The sequence below is a fragment of the Gouania willdenowi genome, chromosome 17 (genome assembly GCF_900634775.1).
Source record: "Gouania willdenowi chromosome 17, fGouWil2.1, whole genome shotgun sequence".
NCBI lineage: Eukaryota > Metazoa > Chordata > Actinopteri > Blenniiformes > Gobiesocidae > Gouania > Gouania willdenowi.
In genome coordinates this window covers 32,038,114-32,060,603 of record NC_041060.1, presented here as the reverse complement: position 1 = coordinate 32,060,603, position 22,490 = coordinate 32,038,114, and the positions used below count along the sequence as shown (strand labels likewise).

At 39.0% G+C, this 22,490-nt stretch overlaps 1 protein-coding gene across 3 annotated transcripts; it reads left to right on the top strand.

Annotated features, from left to right (window-relative positions):
- The first annotated feature begins 884 nt into the window (after window positions 1–884).
- On the top strand, window positions 885–21,945 carry kif2c (kinesin family member 2C). Of its 3 annotated transcripts, XM_028472896.1 has the most exons (23): window positions 885–1,033; window positions 1,197–1,262; window positions 6,341–6,435; window positions 6,511–6,612; window positions 6,728–6,773; window positions 6,857–6,883; window positions 11,120–11,263; window positions 11,539–11,658; window positions 11,903–12,003; window positions 12,096–12,191; window positions 12,282–12,336; window positions 12,416–12,578; window positions 15,279–15,369; window positions 15,444–15,507; window positions 16,882–16,973; window positions 17,052–17,194; window positions 17,308–17,521; window positions 19,755–19,865; window positions 19,979–20,046; window positions 20,138–20,216; window positions 20,289–20,363; window positions 20,943–21,036; window positions 21,213–21,945. In XM_028472896.1, exons 2-23 carry the CDS (start codon window positions 1,205–1,207, stop codon window positions 21,254–21,256), a joined length of 2,082 nt encoding a protein of 693 aa, XP_028328697.1. In that variant the 5' UTR covers window positions 885–1,033; window positions 1,197–1,204; the 3' UTR covers window positions 21,257–21,945. The 3 variants fall into 3 exon arrangements, with proteins under 3 accessions (XP_028328697.1, XP_028328696.1, XP_028328698.1); XM_028472895.1 differs by lacking the exon at window positions 21,213–21,945 and having other exon boundaries at window positions 20,943–21,133; XM_028472897.1 differs by lacking the exons at window positions 6,857–6,883; window positions 21,213–21,945 and having other exon boundaries at window positions 20,943–21,128.
- Window positions 21,946–22,490: the final 545 nt, after the last annotated feature.

The window sequence follows — 22,490 nt, the reverse complement described above, 5'->3', positions numbered from 1 at the left end:
GAGTACCACTGTTTTAAGTAGTTTATTCAAATGTCTTAGATAAGAAAAGCATGTATGGGCCTTTTTTTTTATCAGTGAAACAATTAAATTCAATGTTTATTTTTGGCAGTAGTATGTCCCTTTTGCTGCTTCCACTCACTCATCTTCGGTGATCACTGACTTTATCACCACCAGCTCCCAATGCTGAGTGCTGATGGTTCACATGATTTAGTAATCAATACAATTATCATCCTAGGGAAGTTTTTTTTCCATACACAAATATAAATTGCTAAAAACTCAACCATTTTTTTTTTCATATTCCACAAAGAATTATGTCACTATATCCTTTCTATAATGAATGGAAGAAAAAAAAACAATTGCTAATAGGCACTTTTAAAATGTAACTTCACCGCAAACCCAGAGAAAACCCTACGACATTTACTTTTTTTTTTTTAATGTATCTATTGATTTATTTCTTCATAAAGTATTATTATTATTATTATTATTATTATTATTATTATTATTATTATTATTATTATTATTATTATTATTATGTCAATATTTGGTTTATTTATTGTATGTTGGTCCTTTCAGACTCCCGGTGTCGTGTAGAATAAACCGACCGTGAAAGTTTCCTACGGTAGACAATGCGCATGCGCGTCCATCATGTTGAAAAAAGATAATAATATTTCCTTTAATTTTCAGGGTTAGGATTATAATTTGGGTTTATCATAGAGATAGCAAAATATTGTACGTCTACGTGTAAATATTTACTACGCTATTAGTAAACCTGTAGGAGGCTTTCACTACAGGTGCTTTTACTACAGGTGCTCACTTTTACTTCCAGTGGATGGCGATAGTGCACTGATTTGGGAGTGCCAACCGCCAATAAAATCAACAGAAGAAGAAATTTAAATTTCGACCGCTAACCACCAAACCCTCAGACACCGTAGAAGAAGAAGAAGAAAAAGAAGCAGCAGCAGCAGCAACAGCAGCAGCAGCAACAGCATCAGTCGTAGGAGCAGTAGCAGTCGTAGTAGTAGCAAACACAATCGTGAGTTTGATTATATATTATAGGGAAAAGGAACAGATAAACATATGCTAATGATACAAGCCAGCTAACACTATTTATATTGTTTTTGCTCCAAACTACGCAGTTTTCTGCCACTGCAACACTGACTATTGGCACTTCCTTGACTTTTATCGTGTTTTTACAGTAGGAAAAATGGAAAACAATCTCTCCAGACTTATTGGATTGTCCATACAGATCCGCCGCAGTGATGGTAAGCTTTTAAATATTTTTATCTAATGACTGGGGTGGAAATAACCAAAGCAAGGCCTTGTGTTAGGATGTCCGATAGCGTATCGTTAGCATGATGAGGATTGATATGTATGTAACGTAGGGTAAGCAAGGGCGATAAAACGATAACGATATATATCGCGATAGAGCTGTAATTGCCACCGCTGCTCAGCTAAAAGCTAACCCACTGACACATGAGACTGGGCTAAGAGCTAACGCTAACCACTCCATATCAGGAATATACCAAGTATTACTGTCATTAAAACACAAAGAGCCACAGATTAACGTACTTATGATCAGATTTTACACTTGTATGGAAGAATAAAACCAACATGACAGTGTGAACAAATATATGAAACTAACATCACTATTCATCCGTCCCAACATGTGAAACGCAATATTGTTTAATTATATATCACGTGTTCACAGACAAATCTGGTCCCATTAAACATTAATGTAACTATTGTGATAATTACACCTAAATATCCTGTTAGTTCTTCTCTCAGTAATTAATGATTAAATCATCAAACTAGATCTGGTTTAATTATATGAAATCAGAGTGACATTTGTCAATCATACTGTAACTGTATGTAACTCATTATCAGATATAAAATAAACAAGATTCAGTAGCAGTGATTTATATTTTATCACATGTATTATTATTTTTTAATACATACCGTTAGGGCTGTGCAATCAATCAAAATTTGATTACAATTTCAATTATTACACCCAACAATTACAAAAAACATAATTGAGAAAAAAACGATTATTAATAATAATACATATATTTTTTTACGTTACATACACTTTTTTTGCTAAATAAAACAAACTTTTACGATTTTGGACATCTACAACAAATAAAGCTTGGCACACACTGATTATTAATGCTAACTTTGAGTTGTTTAATTCAGGGGTACATGTTTTATTCATGTTTATAATAGAATATATTTGACATTGTTTTGGACAAAAAAAAAATAACTTTTTGGTTGACAAATTATCGTGATTACAATTATGACTAAAATAATCGTGATTATTATTTTATCTATAATCGAGCAGCCCTACATACCCTGCTGTTTGTTTCATGTCTACCTCAGGTGTGTGTACTGATTTATTATTTACAAAATGCTTTGCACATTTTCTTTGATTAAGCATTTATTTAATTTGCACATTTAACAGTTAAATTTTAATTAATTTGTTCCCATAGTTTTGTTGACCTCTTTTTAAATGTTAAAGATTAGATTTAAAATAAAAGTATTTGAATTTGGCCTTTTTTCTTCTGGTCTTTATTTTGAATAGGTTAAAAAGACAAATCAATAATTATCAATATTGACTGATATGAGTTTACTGTATATCGTGTGGTAGAGTGTCTTTATTTATCTGACAGTGAGGAAATTCACTGTCATGGCAGCTCACATCAGAAAAAGAAACAGAAGGCCACACACAGAAAACCTAAAAGACACCCAAAAATAGTGCAATAACGGAGATAAAATAAACAATACAATAATAGAAGCTATATATACATAGAAATAGAAAAAAAATATAAAAAAGTATAGAGGTGAAAGTAATGGAATACAAGTATTCACATTACTGTAATTGAGTAGCTTTTATGGGTACTTGTACTTTTTTGAATATATTTCTAAATCAGTCATTTTTTTCTTGTACTTAAGTAAATTATATTTCTATTTCTACACATAATTGTTTTTATTTATTTTAAAGTTAATTCATTGGTGTCATTTTATTTAAAAATATATATTTATATTCTTACAAACCTTATATTTTATACGTGGAAATTAAATTGGGTTCCAATTGTGCAAGATTTTGTCTCTTCAAGGGAAACCGTGCCAAGATTTATCACCAAAAATAAATGTGTAGGATGAAAGTAACTAGTAACTTTTACTTTGATTACTATTTAACTAAGTTACTTTTTACTTGTACTTCAGTACAATTTAAATTAAGTAACAGTACTTCTACTTGAGTAGGATATATCAGTACTCTTTACACCTCTGAAAAATTATAAAGGATACAGATGTATACATATTTACGGACAGTCCAAGGAGAGTAAGTAATATTTATTTGTATAACACCTTTCACAGACAGAGAAGTAACAGTGCTTCACAAAATTACAATAGAAATACAAAGTACATTTACAGTCACAAAACATGATGGTCATAAAACAACCCTTAATCCACTGCAATTAAAACGCTTTCTGAAACAAATAGCAATGTCACGATACAACTTTTTCATTTCCGATACGATACAGATATTGCATCCTTGTGTTTCGGTCAATACCGATATTGATCCGATATCAGCATAAATCATACATACTTTTATTACTTTGTTTTTTTTTATTAAAGAAAAAAAATTACTTATTTTGTAGTGTGGAATGTTAGAAAAGGCAAAAACAATAGTCAGCAACAGTAGGTATGAAAAAAAGTGTCCTATGAACAGTGACACTATTCATTGCAACATTTCTGTAAATAAGTGTCAACATACCAATGTAAATGAATAAGTATCTCCAATAGTGCTTTATGTAAACAAAAAATAGGGTCTTTCTTACCAGTGACACCAGTATAGTGTATTTTAGTGAAAAAGCAGGAAAGGTTAAAAAAAAAAATCGATACTTACCGCGAGCATATCGATAATCAATCATGCGGAAAAATATCGTGATATATTGCCGTATCGAGATATCGTCACACTCCTAGTACAGGATACCACAGAGTCATAGAATGTCCAAAGGAAGTGTCTGCTGACCTTAACGACCTCAGTCTCCTCAGGAGGTGGAGGTGACTCTGGTCCTTCCTGTGCATGGCTACAGGTCAGTGTGGTGAGACCAGTCCATTTGATTGTTGAGGTGAACACCCTGGTACTTAAAACTGACCACCTGCTCAATGTCCGAGCCCAGAATGTTCACCGGTGTGTGTGGTGGAGCCCTTCTCCTTCTCCAGAAGGAGTAGAAGAAGTCCGCCGTGTACAGGCTGAAGAGGAACGGTGAAAGGACCGTTCCCTGTGGGGCCCCCGTGCTGCAGACTACCACATCAGACATGCACTTACGCAGCCTTGCGTACTGCGGTCTGTCTATGAGGTAGTCACTGGTCCATACAGCCAGATGTTCCTCCACTCCCACATCCTCCAGCTTCCCTCGCAGCAGCACCGGACGAATGCTGTTGAAAACGTGTGTCGTCCACTCCAACGTTCAGCCTGTAGGCAAACTGTAGGGGTTCTATAGCAGAGATAGGTTACCTGCATTTTCAGTAAAAAGAGATTGAGTTTAATAAAATATACCAACTCCACACAAGCTGCTATGAAGAGTGTGTTATCTACTCTAGACATTACAGACACATGATAGCCTATTTACATTTACACATGCTAACTAAACAAAAACATGTGGCTCGGGGGCCGGATATGAACAGGGGGCCGCCTCCTTTAAAGTGTTCCTAAACAACCACGTCGTAGTAAATGCAGGTATTTGGAGAAACTGAGTAAATGGCACAGTGGAGCTTATCTAATTAATTTATGCGTAAAGTAAATGGGTCATATGAGATACAAAAACAAATAAATAAATAAGACAGCGATGATGTAGAGCAGGGGTCACCAACCTTTCTGAAGCTGAGTTATTTCATAGGTACTGAATAGTCTGAAGGGCTACCAATTAGAAAAGTACTTACTAAATACCAAATGTTCATGGTTTGACTTTAATTAGAGCGTAAGATAATAAGGAAGGGTAGCTGTAAAAAGGTATGAAATGTTTAAGTTTTAATGTGCAACACTTTATTTCTCCTAATTTATGCAATTATTTCATTACATTTCATCAAAAATTGTCATGTTTTACAAAAATCCCCCTTGTGTTTTTAAATATATATCTTATATATCATATTATATATAACATACCACAACCCATACACCCAATCTGCAACACTTAAAAGCATTTGTCACAAGGTTTCAGTTAAAATAAACATTTAAAGATGATTCATTTAATACTAAAACTTGATCACATGCAGCAGTATTTAACTCTACTAACTACATCTGTCATATATATTTATCTTTCAGTTTGAATCCTGGAAAGTAAATCAGACTTTAGATGTAGGTAATTGGTGACTAGAGCTCCTGAGCGCCCCTCACTTGGTCCATGTGGTCTACCTGGTGCCCGTGGGCACTGTGTTGATAATTATAGGGAACTCCCGTTCATCTGTTTTAAAAGATGTTTGACCTCTGGGATATGGTTGAAAATCTTACATCCTATCGATAGGTCATCATCAAAGAGCAAACATGGATGTTTAAAGGCTGGGATACACTGTGCGATTTTTTTCAATTGTTGTGCACAGCTCCAGCTCAAAATGTGCGACTCAGACTCAGAGCCCGAATGTGCGCAGCTCATGATTCAAGTTCTCACACTGTACGGACCAACACTCTGACACGATCTGACTGCTCACACTGTACGTTCATACACGACACGTCGGGGTCTTGATACAGGAAATGCAACGTACAAATTAGAAGAAGAAGAAGAACTCTGAAGCGTCGCCATTAAAACAGACGAAGAAGAAAAACCCAGAAGTGGAGAGACACTCGCAAATCTCAGCAAAAAGAGATTTAAAAAAGAAAAGACGATGATGTGATGGACCAGGAGCTGGTTGGACAGACGTGGGCAGTACAGTCCGTCAATTTTACAGCGGTCCTACGGTGTTTGCGCCTGCGCAGTGTGAGCGTTTACGGTAAGCCGGTCTGTGGCACTGCTTCGGCTGTGCGATACCCTCACGAGGAGCGACTTACGACCTACGATTGTTGATCGGGAGCTGGTCGTGAGATGTTAATCACTTCTCGTGACCTCATGTATACTACACGATCTAGCAGAGACTCGCACAATCCCACAAAATAGTCGCACGAGTTGAGAATCGGCTCGAAGTGGGCCAAAAATCGCAGTGGAAGGGTTCATTACTCTGGTAGCCATTCAAAAACATCCTAATTCTTAAATGTATTTTGATCATTAGTTAGGCAGAGCTCTGGATGTCAGCATCTGACACAAATCACCAACTTAATCTGACTAACGCTCTGTTTCCAAACCAGGTCGGGTTCAGTTTGCCTTAGTACGTAAGGTGAATGCAGTCACACAAACTGCCATGGTAGAGTGGACTCAGGGGAACATGGTTAAAATGAAAGAGGTAAGATGGACCTTCAGTTTTCCTTATTTTCTGAAATAGATAATACCTTTTTAAAAATTGTGTCCTTTGTTGTAGGTTGAGATAAATGACTTGTGTAAACTCAATCCAGAACTTGTTTACCATATGAACTCAGTCACCACAAGCAGTACAGAAGCACCACCTCTTATAAAGGGAAAGGTAAGCCCTGCAAGACAAATAGATAAAAAACAAACACTTTGCAGTCCATTGTTAATCTAACTTTGCCTCTTTGAGTTACTAAATGACTGATGGGTTGTGTCTTATGTCCTCTAAGTATGACGGACGACTTCGATCATCAAGGATTCCTGCTCTTGCTTCCTGTACGTACATAAAATGGGTCAATAATCTATAAACTTGTGTTCATTATCATCACCAAATAACTAATTTCCCAATGCTCCTGCAGCAATGATCGGCACGACTGAAGAGTCAGGTTAGAGAGGCATTCTTGTTCCATTCAGACCATACCAGGCAATGCAGGAAACAGACATGGTCCTTTTTAAGTTCTGTATATGATGGCAAATCTCCTGGATCAAGTTTTTATAGTTAAGATGTTTGGGTTAAAATCAAAGGTACATGCAATTTTGCAGGAGCGTTGCATTGCCTGGTTTCAGTTTGAATACTGCCTAAATAATTGGGAGACAAATCAAGGTTCCATAATCTTGCTGACGTTAAATTCTCACTATTTAGGTTATAAGTGAAAATCAATGCATGTGGGTCTTTGTACATCTGGGCAATCATTTCAATTTTACTTTTGGTTTCTCATAGTTGACACTATACAAGTTGAGAGGCATTATGGGCTGTCATTGAGTTGTCATTGTTCACTGGTTTTGGGAGATGATGCTTAAACAGTAACTAAATCCCAAACTCACTTTTTTCTGCTGAATACATGTTATTGTGTTTGGGTATTAAGTAGTGTTGTTTATTAATCCTAGTCCCACTCTTCACATTGTAGTAAAAGTATTTCAATTTTTTTGTTTAGTTGTAAAATGTCAGTCACTGCCCTCTAAGGGTTGAACGCAGCTATTACAATTAAATTTTGATATTGGCTGAAACAGATTATTGTGACCATCATGCCTCACCAACTTTCACTGTTGGCCCCGCCCCTCCTATAAATGCTGAGAGGAGGGAGGAGGGTTTCCTCCAATCACAGCCCTCAGTGAGCATTGATCGACAGTTTTAATGCAGAACTCCTTTCTTCAGCGATGATGTTAGTGACTCTGCTTTTATAAAGAGCAGGTTCTGCGCTAATCAGAGGGTTCATCAAGCTCTGTGTATATGTGCAGACACATCATGTGTGTATTCCCGTTTTTCTGCATGTGCGTGTACTTAACGCTGTGTATGTGAGGTGGTGGGAGAGCAGTGCCATTTGCCCCTGAGTGGTGTCTGTAAGGCTGTGTGTGAGATTCACGTTGTGATTGTGCGTGCCTATGATAGTCGTGACACATTTCAGCTGTGAACTCACTGCAGAGTTGACCGGCAGCCTGACTTTATAAAGAGTGAAGCCTGGTTTAAGGTTCAACGTTAGGACGAATGCCGGGGGCACGCCGGCAAAGTGACGCGGAGGTTGGTCTTTTTACTTCTGCCAGGGAGTTGTGGCTGTGCTGTTACAAATGAGCATTAAAAAGCCCTTGTTTATCTTCCGGTCACAGAAAAATGTTTTATTACTTACCTACTGTACCTAACCATGTGTGTTTTGTTTGACACTAACATTAAAACGACAGTTTCAAAATGTGCACTTTATTTTTTAATATAAACACAGGAAACTCATAAAGTATAAAAGTGTATCGAGCGGACTGTCGACTGCTAATGAAACACACACACACACACACTGTAGGTACAGGGACGAGGCAGAGTAGTAGTAATAACAGTAAAGGCACACCTTTTGTTTGTGATTGACTCCGTTTGGCGGTGCTTCATGAAAGGAAATAATAAAACTGTCACTTTTAGTCTGTCTCGGTTCTCTCTGTGACTCAATCCACTGTAGAAACAACTCTTGTATCGCTACGCTAAAAGTTAAAACATGGCGGTGTGACCGGGAAAGGCAGTGACCGGGGGCCTCATTTATAAAAGTGTGCTTGGTGAGCACACTTCAGCTGGCGTACGCTAAAAACCAGGAAATGCATACGAATCCTTTTTCTACGATTTATAAACGAGGGCGCACTTATGTTCCACGCCAGTTTCGGTTTATAAATCACAATCAACTCCGCCCATTTGGTGCCCATACAAGGTCAAGTGAACGCCCTAAATGAATAATACGAATGTCATGGTGGACCGAGGGGGAAAACTTGCGAATAAAACAAATTTCACTGTGGATGTAAAGTGGAGGTATTAAATGTTGAGGTGGACACACGCAGGAGAGCGTAATTTGGTGACGCAGTGAACATTACGAATGAGAGAAAGGCAGATCGTGTTGCGTTGCCTCATCAAACTGACAGGTGAAAAATAAACGATCACACATAAAAGCGGAGGAGAAAATGTGGATCACTCTCCATAGGAAGAACGTCTGTTCAACAGGTGGAGGAAAGGGGCGGAGCTCAGCCTCACAAAAAGCTGGAGGATTAGTGGGGATCCCCTCTGTGTAATGGAGGTTGGGGGACACACACTGATGCACTATATATGTGCCAAAAACATGGGATTATCAAAGCCCTAGGTGACTACGTGTCAAGGCGACGACGTGTAGTCAGGATTTTTTGGGAGGCGCACATAAGGTTAAACCTAATTTTAAGGTTCTGCGTATAATCTCCTGCCGTAGGCGCAGACCCCTCCCCCATAACCTTACGTTGGTCAGCTCCAAACCTCAGCCCCGGTCACTGCCTTTCCCAGTCACACCGCCATATTTCAACTTTTAGATATGAGAGTTGTTTCTACAGTGGATTGAGTCACAGAGAGAACCGAGACGGACTAAAAGTTTTATTATTTCCTTTCATGAAGCACCGCCAAACGGAGTCAATCACAGACAAAAAGTGTGAGTTTACTATTATTATTACTACTTTCTCATCCCTGTACCTACAGTGTGTGTTTCATTAACAGTAAACAATGACCAACATTCTGTGGAGGCTACCAGAGGAGCAGACATGACGTTATGTTTAAAGTGATCTATACAGCGCTGTCCCGCTCTCAACTCCCCACTTCCGGCGGCCGTGAACCCGATTACCTCGCTGCTCTCTCTCCGCTCTACAGCAGGGTCGGGGGCCCCTCACCTCAGCGTAACTGTAGACTGTAGCAGTCGACAGTCAGCTCGATACACTTTTATACTTTATGAGTTTCCTGTGTTTATATTGAAAAATAAAGTGCACGTTTTGAAAGCGTTGTTTTAATGTTTGTATCCAACACTACACACATGGTTAAGTACAGTAGGTAAGTAATAATCCACAAATAAATTATGTTTTAAGATGCTTTAACAAAATGTATTTTTCTGTGACCTGAAGATAAACAAGGGCTTTTTAATTCTCATTTGTAACAACAACACAGCCACAACCCGCTAGCGGCAGGATGGCCAATCGCATAGTGAGGCATTCCCTCCATGCAGAAGTAAAAGGGCCAACCTCTTGACGGCATTGCCCCCGGCGTAGGTCCTGACGCTGAACCTTAAACCAGGCTTTACTGGGGATGGGGTCTGTGCGTCTACGGCGGGGGATTTTACGCAGAACCTTAAATTAGGCTTAACTTAACCCCTGCAGAAATGCTGACCTGCCACTACGGGGTTCATTTGAAAAATGCCTTGATTATGGGCGTTACTGCTGTAGCAGTAAGACACGCCCACTCAGGCAGCACACAGTGCCGGTAGTGACAGACCACTGTCTTCTCAACTACTACACACAATACGCAGCCCACAAGCATAAGCACACCGCACACACAGATGCTATATTACTCACAAACAGTCCATGCTCTACTCCCACCATGAGCCTCAGAACACCACAGCCTCACACACACACACACACACACACACGGCAGCTAGAAGTACATGCACATTAGCGCACACGTAGAGACAAACAGGGATACACATACTTTGTGTCTGTTATACACACATAACCTAATGAACCCTCTGATTGGACCAGAATCTGCTTTTTATAGAAGCAGAGTCAAAAACATAATCGCAGGAACATGGAGTTCTTCATTGAAGCTGTCAATCAATGCTCACTGAGGGTTGTGATTGGAGGAAAGCCTCCTCCCTCCTCTGGGCTTTTATAAGTGGGGCGGGGCCAACAGTGAAGGCTGTTCCAAATAATCCGTCTCAGCCAATAGCAAAATTAAATTGCAATGGTTGGCGTTCAACCCTTAGAGAGCCGTAACTCTGACATTTTACAACTAAATACTTTTACTAAAATATTAAAAGTTGGACTAGGATCAATCAACAGCACTACTTAATACCTAAATAAATATGTATTCAGCAAAAAGGTTTGGGGTTTAGTTGCTCTTTAACTTTATTATGTAACTGAGATCAATAAAATCTATTTTAAATGCCACATTTATGAGTCATTTGGTATTCTGTGCATCTGATATCACCTAAAAGTGACTGACCACTCAGAATCCAAAAGTGGTTGGTTTTGTGGTTAACCCCTACAACTGAACAATCCATTACTGTGCACGGACTCATTGTATTGGTGTTTGGGGGAATAATACACCCATCCTGCTGCTTGCTGACTCTGGTTTTTGTCCTTTTCAGTTTCCTCTCATTCCCTGGCACGGCAGACATGTCTCTTTCAGCCTCCAGCTGTACCAATCAGGGAGTCTGCTACTCCAAAACAAACGAGTCATCCTGACCCGTGCTCATCAGCAGCCATCACCGACACTGTTGGGTTGCATTTTGGTAAAGTCATTTTTTTGTTGGTTATTAAAAAACATATTTCTTACTCTGTATAGTTACATTTCTCTTATATTCTGTCACAGACCAATTATAAGATAACATGGACCAAAGATAAACTGTAAAGTTATATTCACTGATGTGTTGGTTCAATAGATACCTTTTTTAAGTTAAAGTCAGACTGGGTTTGAGCATCTTCCCATTAGAGAACACTTTCAGGGCTTTTTCTTGTTGTCAAAGGTGAAAAGCTGATGTTTTTGCTTTTTGTTGTGTTTGAACAGAAACTCTTAATCAGCAGTGTAGGAAACCCGATGAACCATTACAGTCGCTTCCCTTTAATTATGAGTCTGTAAAGAAAAACGGTGAACCTGAGGTCATGCCTCCTCCACCAATTCCCAAAGGTCAGTAACCGATTTGTGCTCTAATGGGGGGAAAAAGGAGATTATAACCATGAATACAATCGGAGAGGGGGAAAAAAAAAACGAGAACATAATCTTTTTAAAACCTTCTATGAACCTCAAGTGTCTTTGAGATGTGGGAAGAAACGATATCCATTAGCATTCCTCAAGTATTCACTTTGTATTGAAAGCAGTTTTGAATTCTACTCATCTTTTGTGTTGCTTTGCTTGATTTGTAATTTTGTAGCAGGCAGAAGAAAGTCTGTGGCACCTCCAGAAATGATGAAGAGTAAAAAAAGGCAGTCTTCTGCTATAAAGCCTCCTGACAACCAAACCAAGATGGCAAAGGTGATTTCTATTTCTTACAAACCCATTCCATCTGTTTTATGTTTTGATCCTTTTCTTCTATAGTTATGTTCTTGTATTTTTTTCCTTTTCAGTTGGGAGAGGTCTCTCGACCAAACCAGAAGTTCTACGAGATGATCCAAGAGTTCAGAGAAACCTTGGAAGTCCGCCCTGTCTTAGCTAATCAAATGGTGCGTTAGATGCTACATTCCTTAAACCATGTCTTTTGCGATGTCTACTCCTAGTTTTTCATCATCCTAATTTTATTTTCTATTTTACAGAATGAACCGCACAGGATTTCTGTGTGTGTCCGCAAACGACCATTAAACAAGCAAGGTAGAGGGGAGTAAATGTGCATTAATGTTTTTATTTGTATCCTTTTTTTTTTTCATGTTGAATTGTTGGTGTTTTTCAGAGCTGATTAAAAAGGAGATTGATGTGGTGACGGTATCTGGGAAAGGAGAACTGATGGTTCATGAGCCAAAACAAAAAGTTGACCTCACTAAGTATCTGGACAACCAAGTTTTCCACTTTGATTATTCTTTTGACGAGAGCTCCACCAATGAGCTTGTCTACAAGTAAAGTACACATTTTATTACCCTTTCTAAGTTGGTTTGATATAAGTGGTTGTTTATTTGACGTGTATATTGAACTGCTTCATGTTTATATTGATAGTTTTACAAGTTAAGCAGTAGTTTAAAGTGGAATTTATTATCCCATGCCACACATGGTGAAGGGGAATATAGGTTTGAGCTCCCTGCGTCCGTCCGTTAGAGGACAGCTTTTCTCGGAAACCGTTTAAGACACAAAAACCAAATTAAGGTTTCAATACCTTGATGGAGTTCGAAAATGAGAACCGCGCAATTATTTTTCCCTGAGTTATTGCCCTTTTTCCGTTTTTTTCTTTACTCTGTTTGAGGTATCTTCAAACGGGACAGCTTTTCTCAGAAACCATTTAAGATAGGGTAATGAAATTCGTTGTGTGTCTTCATGATATCAATACCTTGATGTAGTTCGAAAATAAGAAGCACGGAATTATTTTTTTCGGAGTTGTTGCCCTTGTGCTTTACTCTGTTCGAGGTATCTTCAAAGGGGACAGCTTTTCTCGGAAACCGTTTAGGAGAGTTAGTAATTTTATATTCTGATGTGATAATATTTTGTTATGTGCAATATACATCTAAGTTCTTAGATTTAGGTCATTTAATCAATCTGGCAGGGGATGTTGAAGACTGTCTTTTTGGTTTTTTTTAAATACCAATGCAACTTTAATGTGACTACCTAAATAGTAAAATGTAGCTAATTATTGTCTCCATTTGTCAGAAATGTGATTAAAATGGCTTCTACAGCATAATCATAATATATTCTAACTTTGGATATGGATTTATTTAAATTTGGACGATACAGTTTTACATAGTCACAATAGTGTGAATGTAACTGATATTTACTGCAAAGAGTTTATAGTTATTGCAAAACTCAAACTCTTGTCCCAGTTGGGCTTTTACATAAGATACTATAATAAATGCTACAGTTCAACCGATATATGGACTTTTTTCAAGATTGGCCATCGGCCAAAATAATATATATATATATCATCACCAGCACTCCCTAAGGAAGGGTAAGAAACACTTTATTATAGGGAGGATATAACAAGAGAGGGCAGTGTTACACCTAGGTGAGGGGGAAGGGAACAGGGAGGAGAGACTCAAGGTAGGAAATGGAAAGAGTTGTTTGTTTTAAAGTGAGATGTGATGTTGTAGTTGTGCATATGGTGACAAGTGTGAAGCTTAGGTATAATAATGGCGGTGGCTGTGAACAGAGGGAAGGAATGAATGGTTATACCTAAAATAGGTATTTAGTTTAAACCCACTACTTGCATATTGTATATTGTTGTCGTGCTTTACGGCTTTGTCCTGTACTTTTTGTTTTACTTGGTTCTATACGGGTATATTTAAAGTTCAATAAATGTTAAGCGTTTTATTGGTATATTTAATTTAATTTCTAATTTATACATTTATATCATATGAGTGTTTCAATTGTCTTTCATAATCAATGTGCTTTTAAAAAAAAGTATATCGGCCATCGGCTAAATTTAAAAAAAAAAAAAAAAAAAAAACTGGTATCAGCATCGGTCTGTGAAAATCCCCTATCGGTTGACCTCTAATAAATGCACTAAAATGTAAACTTAAAGATGCTAAAACGTCTCCATACACATACATACAATCATCACAACAGACATAAATTACATATACAAACTACACAAGATCACTAGTAAAGTACTTTGATCCCATGTGGGCTGTTTTTAAGTGAAAATAATCATTGGAATTGGAAAAAATGTTGGTCACTGTAATCATATATGAATTGTAATTGAATTTAGATAATTGAAAACAGAATGATAATTGAAAAATGGAATTGACCCCAACCCTGGTACAGACAACTCCCTGGTGAAACAAGTATGAAATAAGAAATAATTCTCTATACCGCCCTACCTCCACTGGGTCAGTATACAAGCTTTCCAATCTGCATTTGTGTTGTCCTATTGTGCATGTTGTTTCACCTTTTGTGTATTTTGTTGTCCTATTAAGTATTTGTGGTGTGTGTGTTTTTTTTTTCTTCTGTTTTTGTAGTAATTTTGTGTATGTTTTGTTTTCATTTTGTGCGTTTACTTTTGGGGCTGCTAGGTGCTCATCTTTGTGATACACACACAAGTTTTTTTAGGGGTGTCCCGATCCGATTTTGATATCGGATATCAGTCAGAAAACAAATATCGGATTTTATCGGACTGCATCTACAATCTCCTATCTTTATTAAATTGTAGAATACTGTAGGTATTATGTTAAAGTTTAAAATGTATGTAACCAATTGGTTAATAATAAATGGGTCACTTTTTTTCATACCTACTTTTGCTGACTTTTGTTACATTCCACACTACAAAATAAGTAATTAAAGTATGTGTGATTCGTGCTGTTATTGGATCGATATCGACCAATACTCAAGGCTGCAATATCGGGATCTTATCGGAGTGAAAAACTTGTAACAAGACATCCCTATTTTTTCAGCAAATTTAACCTAGAATTGTCTTTCTGATAAGACTTTATTTGAATTAAAATGATCTAAAGTTATATTTTGTAATTCAAACTATTATGAGAAGAAATATCAAGTTATTAATTTTGGTCCCAATAAACTGTAATAATAATAATAATAATATTCACTTGTGTGTTTTATGCAGCATATCTAATTATCTACATTTTTGAATGGGTTCTTCATTTGTTTGGTTTCAGGTTTACCGCCAAACCTTTGGTACAATCTGTCTTTGAAGGAGGCATGGCTACATGTTTTGCCTATGGTCAGACAGGCTCCGGAAAGACTCATGTAAGTTTCCTCCTAATACAAATTGGTGGTTCGGCTGAGTGAATGTTAACTTTTCACTTTTGTTCTTTTTCTAGACAATGGGTGGAGATTTCAATGGGAAGCAGCAAAACAATGCTCGAGGTATCTACGCACTTGCAGGTAACAGAAAACAATCCTGAGATGCTCCTGCTTCAGTCGCTCATGTCTGAATGCTTTCACTGGAACTAGTTCTTACTGTATTATTTTTGTAATAAGATTGTATACACCGGGGTTCACCAGCCTTTCTGAAACTGAGCTACTTTGTAGGTACTGTATAGTCCAAATGGCTACGCGTTACTATACTAATATTTAGTATGTAAGAAGTGCTTACATACTAAATATTCACGGTTTCACTTTAATTAGAGGGTAAGATAATAAGGAAGACTGGCAGTAACTTAAAAAGGTTGGAATTGTGTATAAGTTTACACTTTATTTTCTTCTTTTATTTCTCTTTAATTACATTTCATTGAAATGTATCATCTTCCTGTTCTATGAGCTGCTAACAAACAACTTTTAAATGATCGTATAGCATGTAACATTTGAAAAATGTAACAATTATGTCTTATTTTACATACCACTGACCATACATCAAATCTGCAGCACTTAAAAACTTTGGTCAGTGTTTTAGTGAAAATAAACATTGAATGAAGATGGTTAATCTAGTACTAAAACTTTATCAGGTGCAGCAGTATTTGACTTTACTAAGTACTAACTACATATGTATTTATATTTGTGAGTTTGAATCCTGAAAAGTTAATCAGATGGAGCTCATTAGTGACGAGAGCCCCTGAGGGCCCCTCACATAATCCATGAGGGCTACCTGGTGCCTACGGGCATCGTGTTGGTGACCCCCTGGTATACACAGTATCCCTGTATTTAGTTGAGTTGCAGAGATGAAGTCATAGATTTCACTTTATCAATCTATGTTGAGTTCATGTTTTAGCTTGCACACTGGTTTTCACACATTCCTATAATCAAATAAAACTAAACATGCGTATTGGACGTGTAAAGGCTCAAACATACTTGGGTGCACTCCACGCACAATGGACTCTGCGTGGACTCTCCTCAGAGCTCACATGCTCGGGCACACCACCGCATAGTAGTTTCCATTATAATCCTACATGTCCCATGATTTTCAGAACTTTTTTGTAGTCCTTGTACTCCTAGAACGTGTTTTAAAGGTGTCGGTACTTTTGTAGCTCGTCTGCCAGTTTCTCCTCTAAGCTCGTGTTCATCTCTCCTGCTCTGTTACACCAGGCGGGTGAAATACAGGTCGATACAATGTCGAACAGTGTTTTGTGTGACACCAATTACACGGAGAAGTCAGCGCGGTAGTACAATCTGACCTATACATTTATTTGGCCCGCAGACTCTGTTTTGCGGGTGTCCGCCCGAGTATGTTTGAGCCTTAAGGGAAAGTTGGTCCTTAGGTTCTACGCCACAAAGCAGTTAACCAAAATTGACTTTCATTTGAACTTATGATTCCTTTTACAGCCCAGGATGTTTTTGCCTCCTTGAACCACAGCAGATATTCAAACCTGGATGTCTCTGTGTACGTCAGCTTCTTTGAGATCTATAACGGCAAAGTAAGAAAGCTTCTTTTTTTTTTTGTTTTAGCCAAATGATTTAAATCCTGGAGCTACAATTCTGCTTTTTGAAATCAGGTATATGACCTACTGAACAAGAAGGCCAAGCTTCGTGTTTTGGAAGATGACAAACAGCAGGTTCAGGTGGTGGGACTGGAGGAGTCACATGTTACTAAAGCAGAGGAAGTGATCAAAATTATACAGATCGGTAGTGCATACAGGTATTTGTATTGCTACAAAATGTTTTCTGGAAGAGCAAAAAAAGTTTACAAAAATCTATGTAGCAAATATTTCAGGGTTTTTCATAATTCGTTCTTACCAAATTGTATTTCAGAACCTCAGGCCAGACTTCAGCCAACGCCAAATCATCCCGCTCTCACGCAGTCCTTCAAATCATCCTACGGCGGAATGACTGGGTCACCACACTGTACGGCAAGTTCTCCCTGGTTGATCTTGCCGGTAATGAGCGAGGCACAGACGTTAGCAGCAATGATCGTAACACTTTGGTGGAGACTGCAGAGATAAACCGCAGCCTGCTGGCTCTCAAGGTGGGTGGACCAATGTGTGTTAGCCGTGCATGAACCAAGATGTGGCTGCCAAAAAATCATCCTTGTTTTGAAAGTTAAAGTGGAACGCTGAACTTTTTGTCACACACTTTTTTAAAAAAATCACTTTATAATGATTTTGCTACAGTGATATACATTCCTTTAGCCTGTGGGGAAGGAGGAAACAAAACTTGAAAAAGTTCTGTTTCCTCTCTTCTATGCTATTTCAAGCGGACTAACATGAGGGGCGAGGTCCAACTCACTGCTGCACTAATGTCCTAGACAGACACTCCCCCCGGCCCAGGATGTGGCCGGGGGGAAAGAAAGCGGTCAGGTCATTTTCTTTTTCCTCCTCACCTGTGTGCATTGAGCAGGTTGTGCCGGCGCAGCAGCTGAGGCTGAGGGTTTACCGGGCCAGTCTCATTGAGGCTGCGGCGAGGCGGGCCGAGGAGCGAACGGTCTTGGTGTCTTAGCAGTTTGTGGGAACCCCCTCTGTCGTGCAGGTGGAGATGTGACTGGGGGCTTTCAGGGAAGACTGAGGCAGAAAGCTTCATTGTCCCTCTTTTTCTCCTCACATCGCTGCTGCATTGAAGACAGTGCAGAGCCAAAGATACCCTCCGGGACAACGGGAGCATCCAGGATGTTGCTTTTCCCTGTGTCTGGCAGTTGAGTTAGGTCAAGCCAACGTGCTCGCTCCTGAACAACCATGTTGCCCATCACTTTACCCATGGCCTGCACTGAGCAGCGCTGGGTAAGGAGACACATGTCGGCAGCGGTCAATATTTCCTCCATCATCGCTGGGTCCTGTGACTGAGCGAACTCCTCACATGGCTCTGCTTGATAAGCTGTGAGGAGGGAGAGGACATTCAGCGCTCTGACCAACAGCGCAGCCACAGCGTAGGTTCTGCCAGACAGGTCAGATTGGAGACTGTTTGCTCTGGTCAGTAACATGGGTAGGCAGCCTGCGCTGTCATGGCAGCAGGTGCGCCGCAACGAGTGGCTCTACCGGCGGCATACGGAGCAGCCCGTGGCTCTCCATCACCTCAGTCGAGGGATGAGGCACCTGTAAGGGCTGGCTTCTTTTACGACCTGGTGTGGTCCAATGCAAGGCGTTAGCCCTATCAGCGTCTGTCGACTGAAAATTGAAGATCCGCCTGTGGACAGTTAGGCTGATGAAACAAAAACGCAAGATATGCTGAGAGAGAGAACAGGTGTTCAAGTGGAGGGTGTCTGTCCGCCTCCTCCTTTCATAGGAGGTGGGAGTGTCCCTGGCGGACGGGTACGTTTTTCCAGCCAATCCGGATTAGCAGATTGATATTAATGCTTCTGAGGGCAGCGGATGGAGGATACATCCCATAGCGAAACATCTCACAAATTATGATAGAATGAAGAGCGCTCGCAATCAGTGTAACTTTTAGCATTGGACTCGTCTTAAATGGACTATCCCTGTGGTCAGACGAGGAGAAGGAAGACTGTTAATTATTTACTGCTGCTGCTTCTGTGATAAACACACACCCTGAAGCAGCGCTGAAGTAGCGTGTGTCAACGCCTACTAGGCTTGGGCGGTAATACCGTATACAGCGGGGTCATAAAAATAGCAATGGTATCAGTTTCAATAGTCATTTAAAAAAAAAAAAAAAAAATGCAATGCACTTTCCCTTGACTGCGCATGGTCCGACACACACACACACACACACACACACACACACACACACACACACACACACACACACAGGTGTCAGAGACAGTGAGAACAGATGCGTGTAAACCAAGATAAGCTTTTTCAAGGTGAATTAATTCTACAGTCTGGAAGTGGAGTGATGGTTGTCAGTCTGGTCGGAACAGCAGGAAGCCTAGATCACAGCCGCCTCTGTATGTGCTTATGGCTGCAGCAGCTGATCGGGACAGCAACTACAGTAATACGTACATTCATGTTAGTTTCTAAAAAAAAAAAATCTCCAATAACACAAGATAAAGTCCATACATTTGTCACTAGTCTATATTGAGAAAAAAGAACTAAGAGCGCCCAGAATATACCGGTAAGGGAGGTTCAGTTTCGGTTTCTGGGCTAAAACTCCAGGTGAGTTTGGGAAAATAAACCTCAAATACTATGTTGTTGGGGTTCTTAGAACCAATGAAGATTGGTGAAAAATAGCATGATACTGGACCTTTAAGCAGATTTCAGTTAAAAGAATTAAAATTCCGAACAAACTTTGTCTTTTCTTGGTCTTTGCAGGAGTGCATCCGCTCAATGGGAATGAATAGTGATCACATCCCTTTTCGAATGAGCACTTTGACAAAAGTCCTTAGAGATTCCTTCATTGGGGAGAAGTCCAGGACATGCATGGTACATCAAAACCAAGCTTGGCGTGTTTAATTCTAATTTACAGCATTATTTCCACAATATTTGCTGACTGATCTGGTTTACATGTGTTTGTATACATTTCCCTATTTTCACAGATTGCCCTGGTGGCTCCAGGCATGACTTCATGTGCATATACAATGAACACACTACGTTATGCAGACAGGTGACTATTTTAGCTAATGGGGTGTTTCAGTTTGCAACTATTTTGTTCTCAAATGAAGTACTTTCAATTGGACAAAAATATTTTTTCATAGGGTAAAGGAGCTGAAGGGCGACTCCAAAGCCAGGGGTACAGATAAAGCTCAAGAGCCTGCACAAAGCTTGTCTGAAGAGGTCTGTTTGTACAGCAAGCTTGTTTTTAATTATGAGTCTTTCATGAATGTTTGGAATAATTTTGTGGTGTAGGAATCCATGGAATCCAGTGACGGTGCAATATCTCAGGTGGCAGAGCTTGAGGAGAAAGTTCATGCACAGCTCAAGGTTGTTGTTTGTTTTTTTTGTTTTGTTTTTACCTCCATTGTTTCTGTACAGCAGGGATGGGCAACTCTATTACAGCGGGGGCCACAAAAATGTGATTGTATCTGATCCAAGGGCTAGAATAACAACAGATCTGAGCATTAATACAAGGGTAATAAGGTTGGTCTGGTTTTGTCAGTTTTTTTGTTATTTTTTTGTGTTCTTGTTGTAATTGTGTGTACTTTTCTTTCATATTTTGCATTTTTATTGTTGATATCTGTTGTTTGTGTGTCTTTATAGCTATTTTGTAAAGTGTTGTTTTTTTTGTGTGTTTTTGTAGTCATTTTATTTAAGTAGTAGTTGTGTCTGTTTTTGTTGTCTTTTGGGAATTTTTGGAATTTTTTGTGCATTTTGCATGTTGCTGTCGATTTGTGTGTTCTAGGAGTTATTTTGTGTGTTATGTTGGGCTATATATTTCTTCCAACTTGTTGAAATACAATTTTTGGGGGGCGCACAAAAATAGACCAAGGGCCACCAGTTGCCTATGTCTGCTGTACAGCACACAAGTTTTTGTCTTTTTAAATGTGTCCTCCTATCTCTTAGAGGGGGAGTGACTTTGTAAAGGCAATGGACCAGATCTCATACAGTACATTAAAAGGACTTCCTGACCTGCTGGATCATGCCCACAAGTTACTGGGTAAGTACAACTGCCTTGTTAAGAGGTTCGGAAGAAGCCGTACTTCATCCACTCAAGGCTAGTGCTATGATTTCTGCTGATGCTATTAAGAGGGCAGCTTCATATTGGCCTATAAGAATTCATCATCATTCAGTCATACTTTTTATGTTTATTTGAGTCCACTTTGTCTTCCACAGACGCCGTTTTGGCTTTGCAGGCTGCTGTTGACCAGGAAACTTAGGGTTTTTGCAAGAACTTGATCAAACTGTTAGTTTTCTGCTACAAATATTTTAAATTTTATATATGTTGAAAAATTATGAAATAAACTGATTTGAGCATTATTAAAATATTGTCTTCTTTTTACATGCAGCTTTTTGATATGATAAATTTGGTGACTGCTTAACAGACTTTAAAGCTAAGGGCACACAGCCTGAAGATGCTGTAGGCCACAGGCCAGTTATATATCATTTTATTCATATGGACCTATAGTGGCGTAGTGGTTGGCATGTCTGTCTCACAGCAAGAAGGTCCTGGGTTCAAGCCCTGGGGTGGACACTTGGGTTCTTTCTGTGCTATGTGGGTTTCCTACGGGTACTGCAGCTTCCTCCCACAATCCAAACACATGACTGTTCGGTTGATTGGAGTCTCTAAATTACCCGTAGCAGTGAATGCGAGTGTGAGTGATTGTCTGTTTGTGTTGCCCTGTGATGGACTGGTGCCCTGTTCAGGGTGTTTTCATTGAGAGCTGGAGATAGGCACCAGCAGACCCTCGCCACCCTGAAAACAGGAACAAACAAGTCATTTTAAGGAAAATGGCATGATTTTTGGAAAAATGTAAAGTTTTTTTCAACCCTTTGAGTTTAAAAATGGCTGCCAAGTCTGGGAAAACTGTGGCCTCTGCAAACATTGCAGAGTTTCATAGGATTTGTGTATTTGGAGAAACCCAGTGTCACAGCAAAATGTGTAATTGCAAAATTTGTCCTCAAACAATATTGTAAGCATTTAACGTTTGAGGCTCTAAGAATGTAAAATGCTTATGTTAATAAAAAATAAAAGTCAAGAGTAAAACCTTTTGTTATGGTTGGTGGTGTTATTGATCAGCATCGCTCATTAATGGTAGCACTCTGTTTATGGTCTGTGTTTTTTTCCCATGTTTGCTTGTTTTATTTCTTTTTTATTAACATAGAGCAGGGCAGTGGTTGCTGTGCACTGCTGACTGAGTGTTTGTGTGCAGGAATGAGTACGAGTGAGAAGGTGAATGGAGTATGTGTGTAGGTGCAAATGAGGCAATTCTTTATTTAATATATACTAAATATCTATGTAAATCGATACAACTTATCACTTTAATTAATAAAATAAAGAAAAACAAAAAAAGAGTAAAATCAACATTTTATCACCACCTCTGTGTGTGTGTGCATTATGCATGCTTGATTTTGATTTCCAATATGAATCCAAACTGTTAAAGTTGGTCCACA

Excerpts from the sequence above, each read along its gene's own strand:
- kif2c (XM_028472895.1), top strand. The coding sequence starts at position 1,205 with ATGGAAAACAATCTCTCCAGACTTATTGGATTGTCCATACAGATCCGC. Across the intron at positions 6,774-6,856 it reads GATTCCTGCTCTTGCTTCCT|CAATGATCGGCACGACTGAA; the intron begins GTACGTACATAA and ends ATGCTCCTGCAG. Across the intron at positions 17,195-17,307 it reads CAGATCGGTAGTGCATACAG|AACCTCAGGCCAGACTTCAG; the intron begins GTATTTGTATTG and ends ATTGTATTTCAG.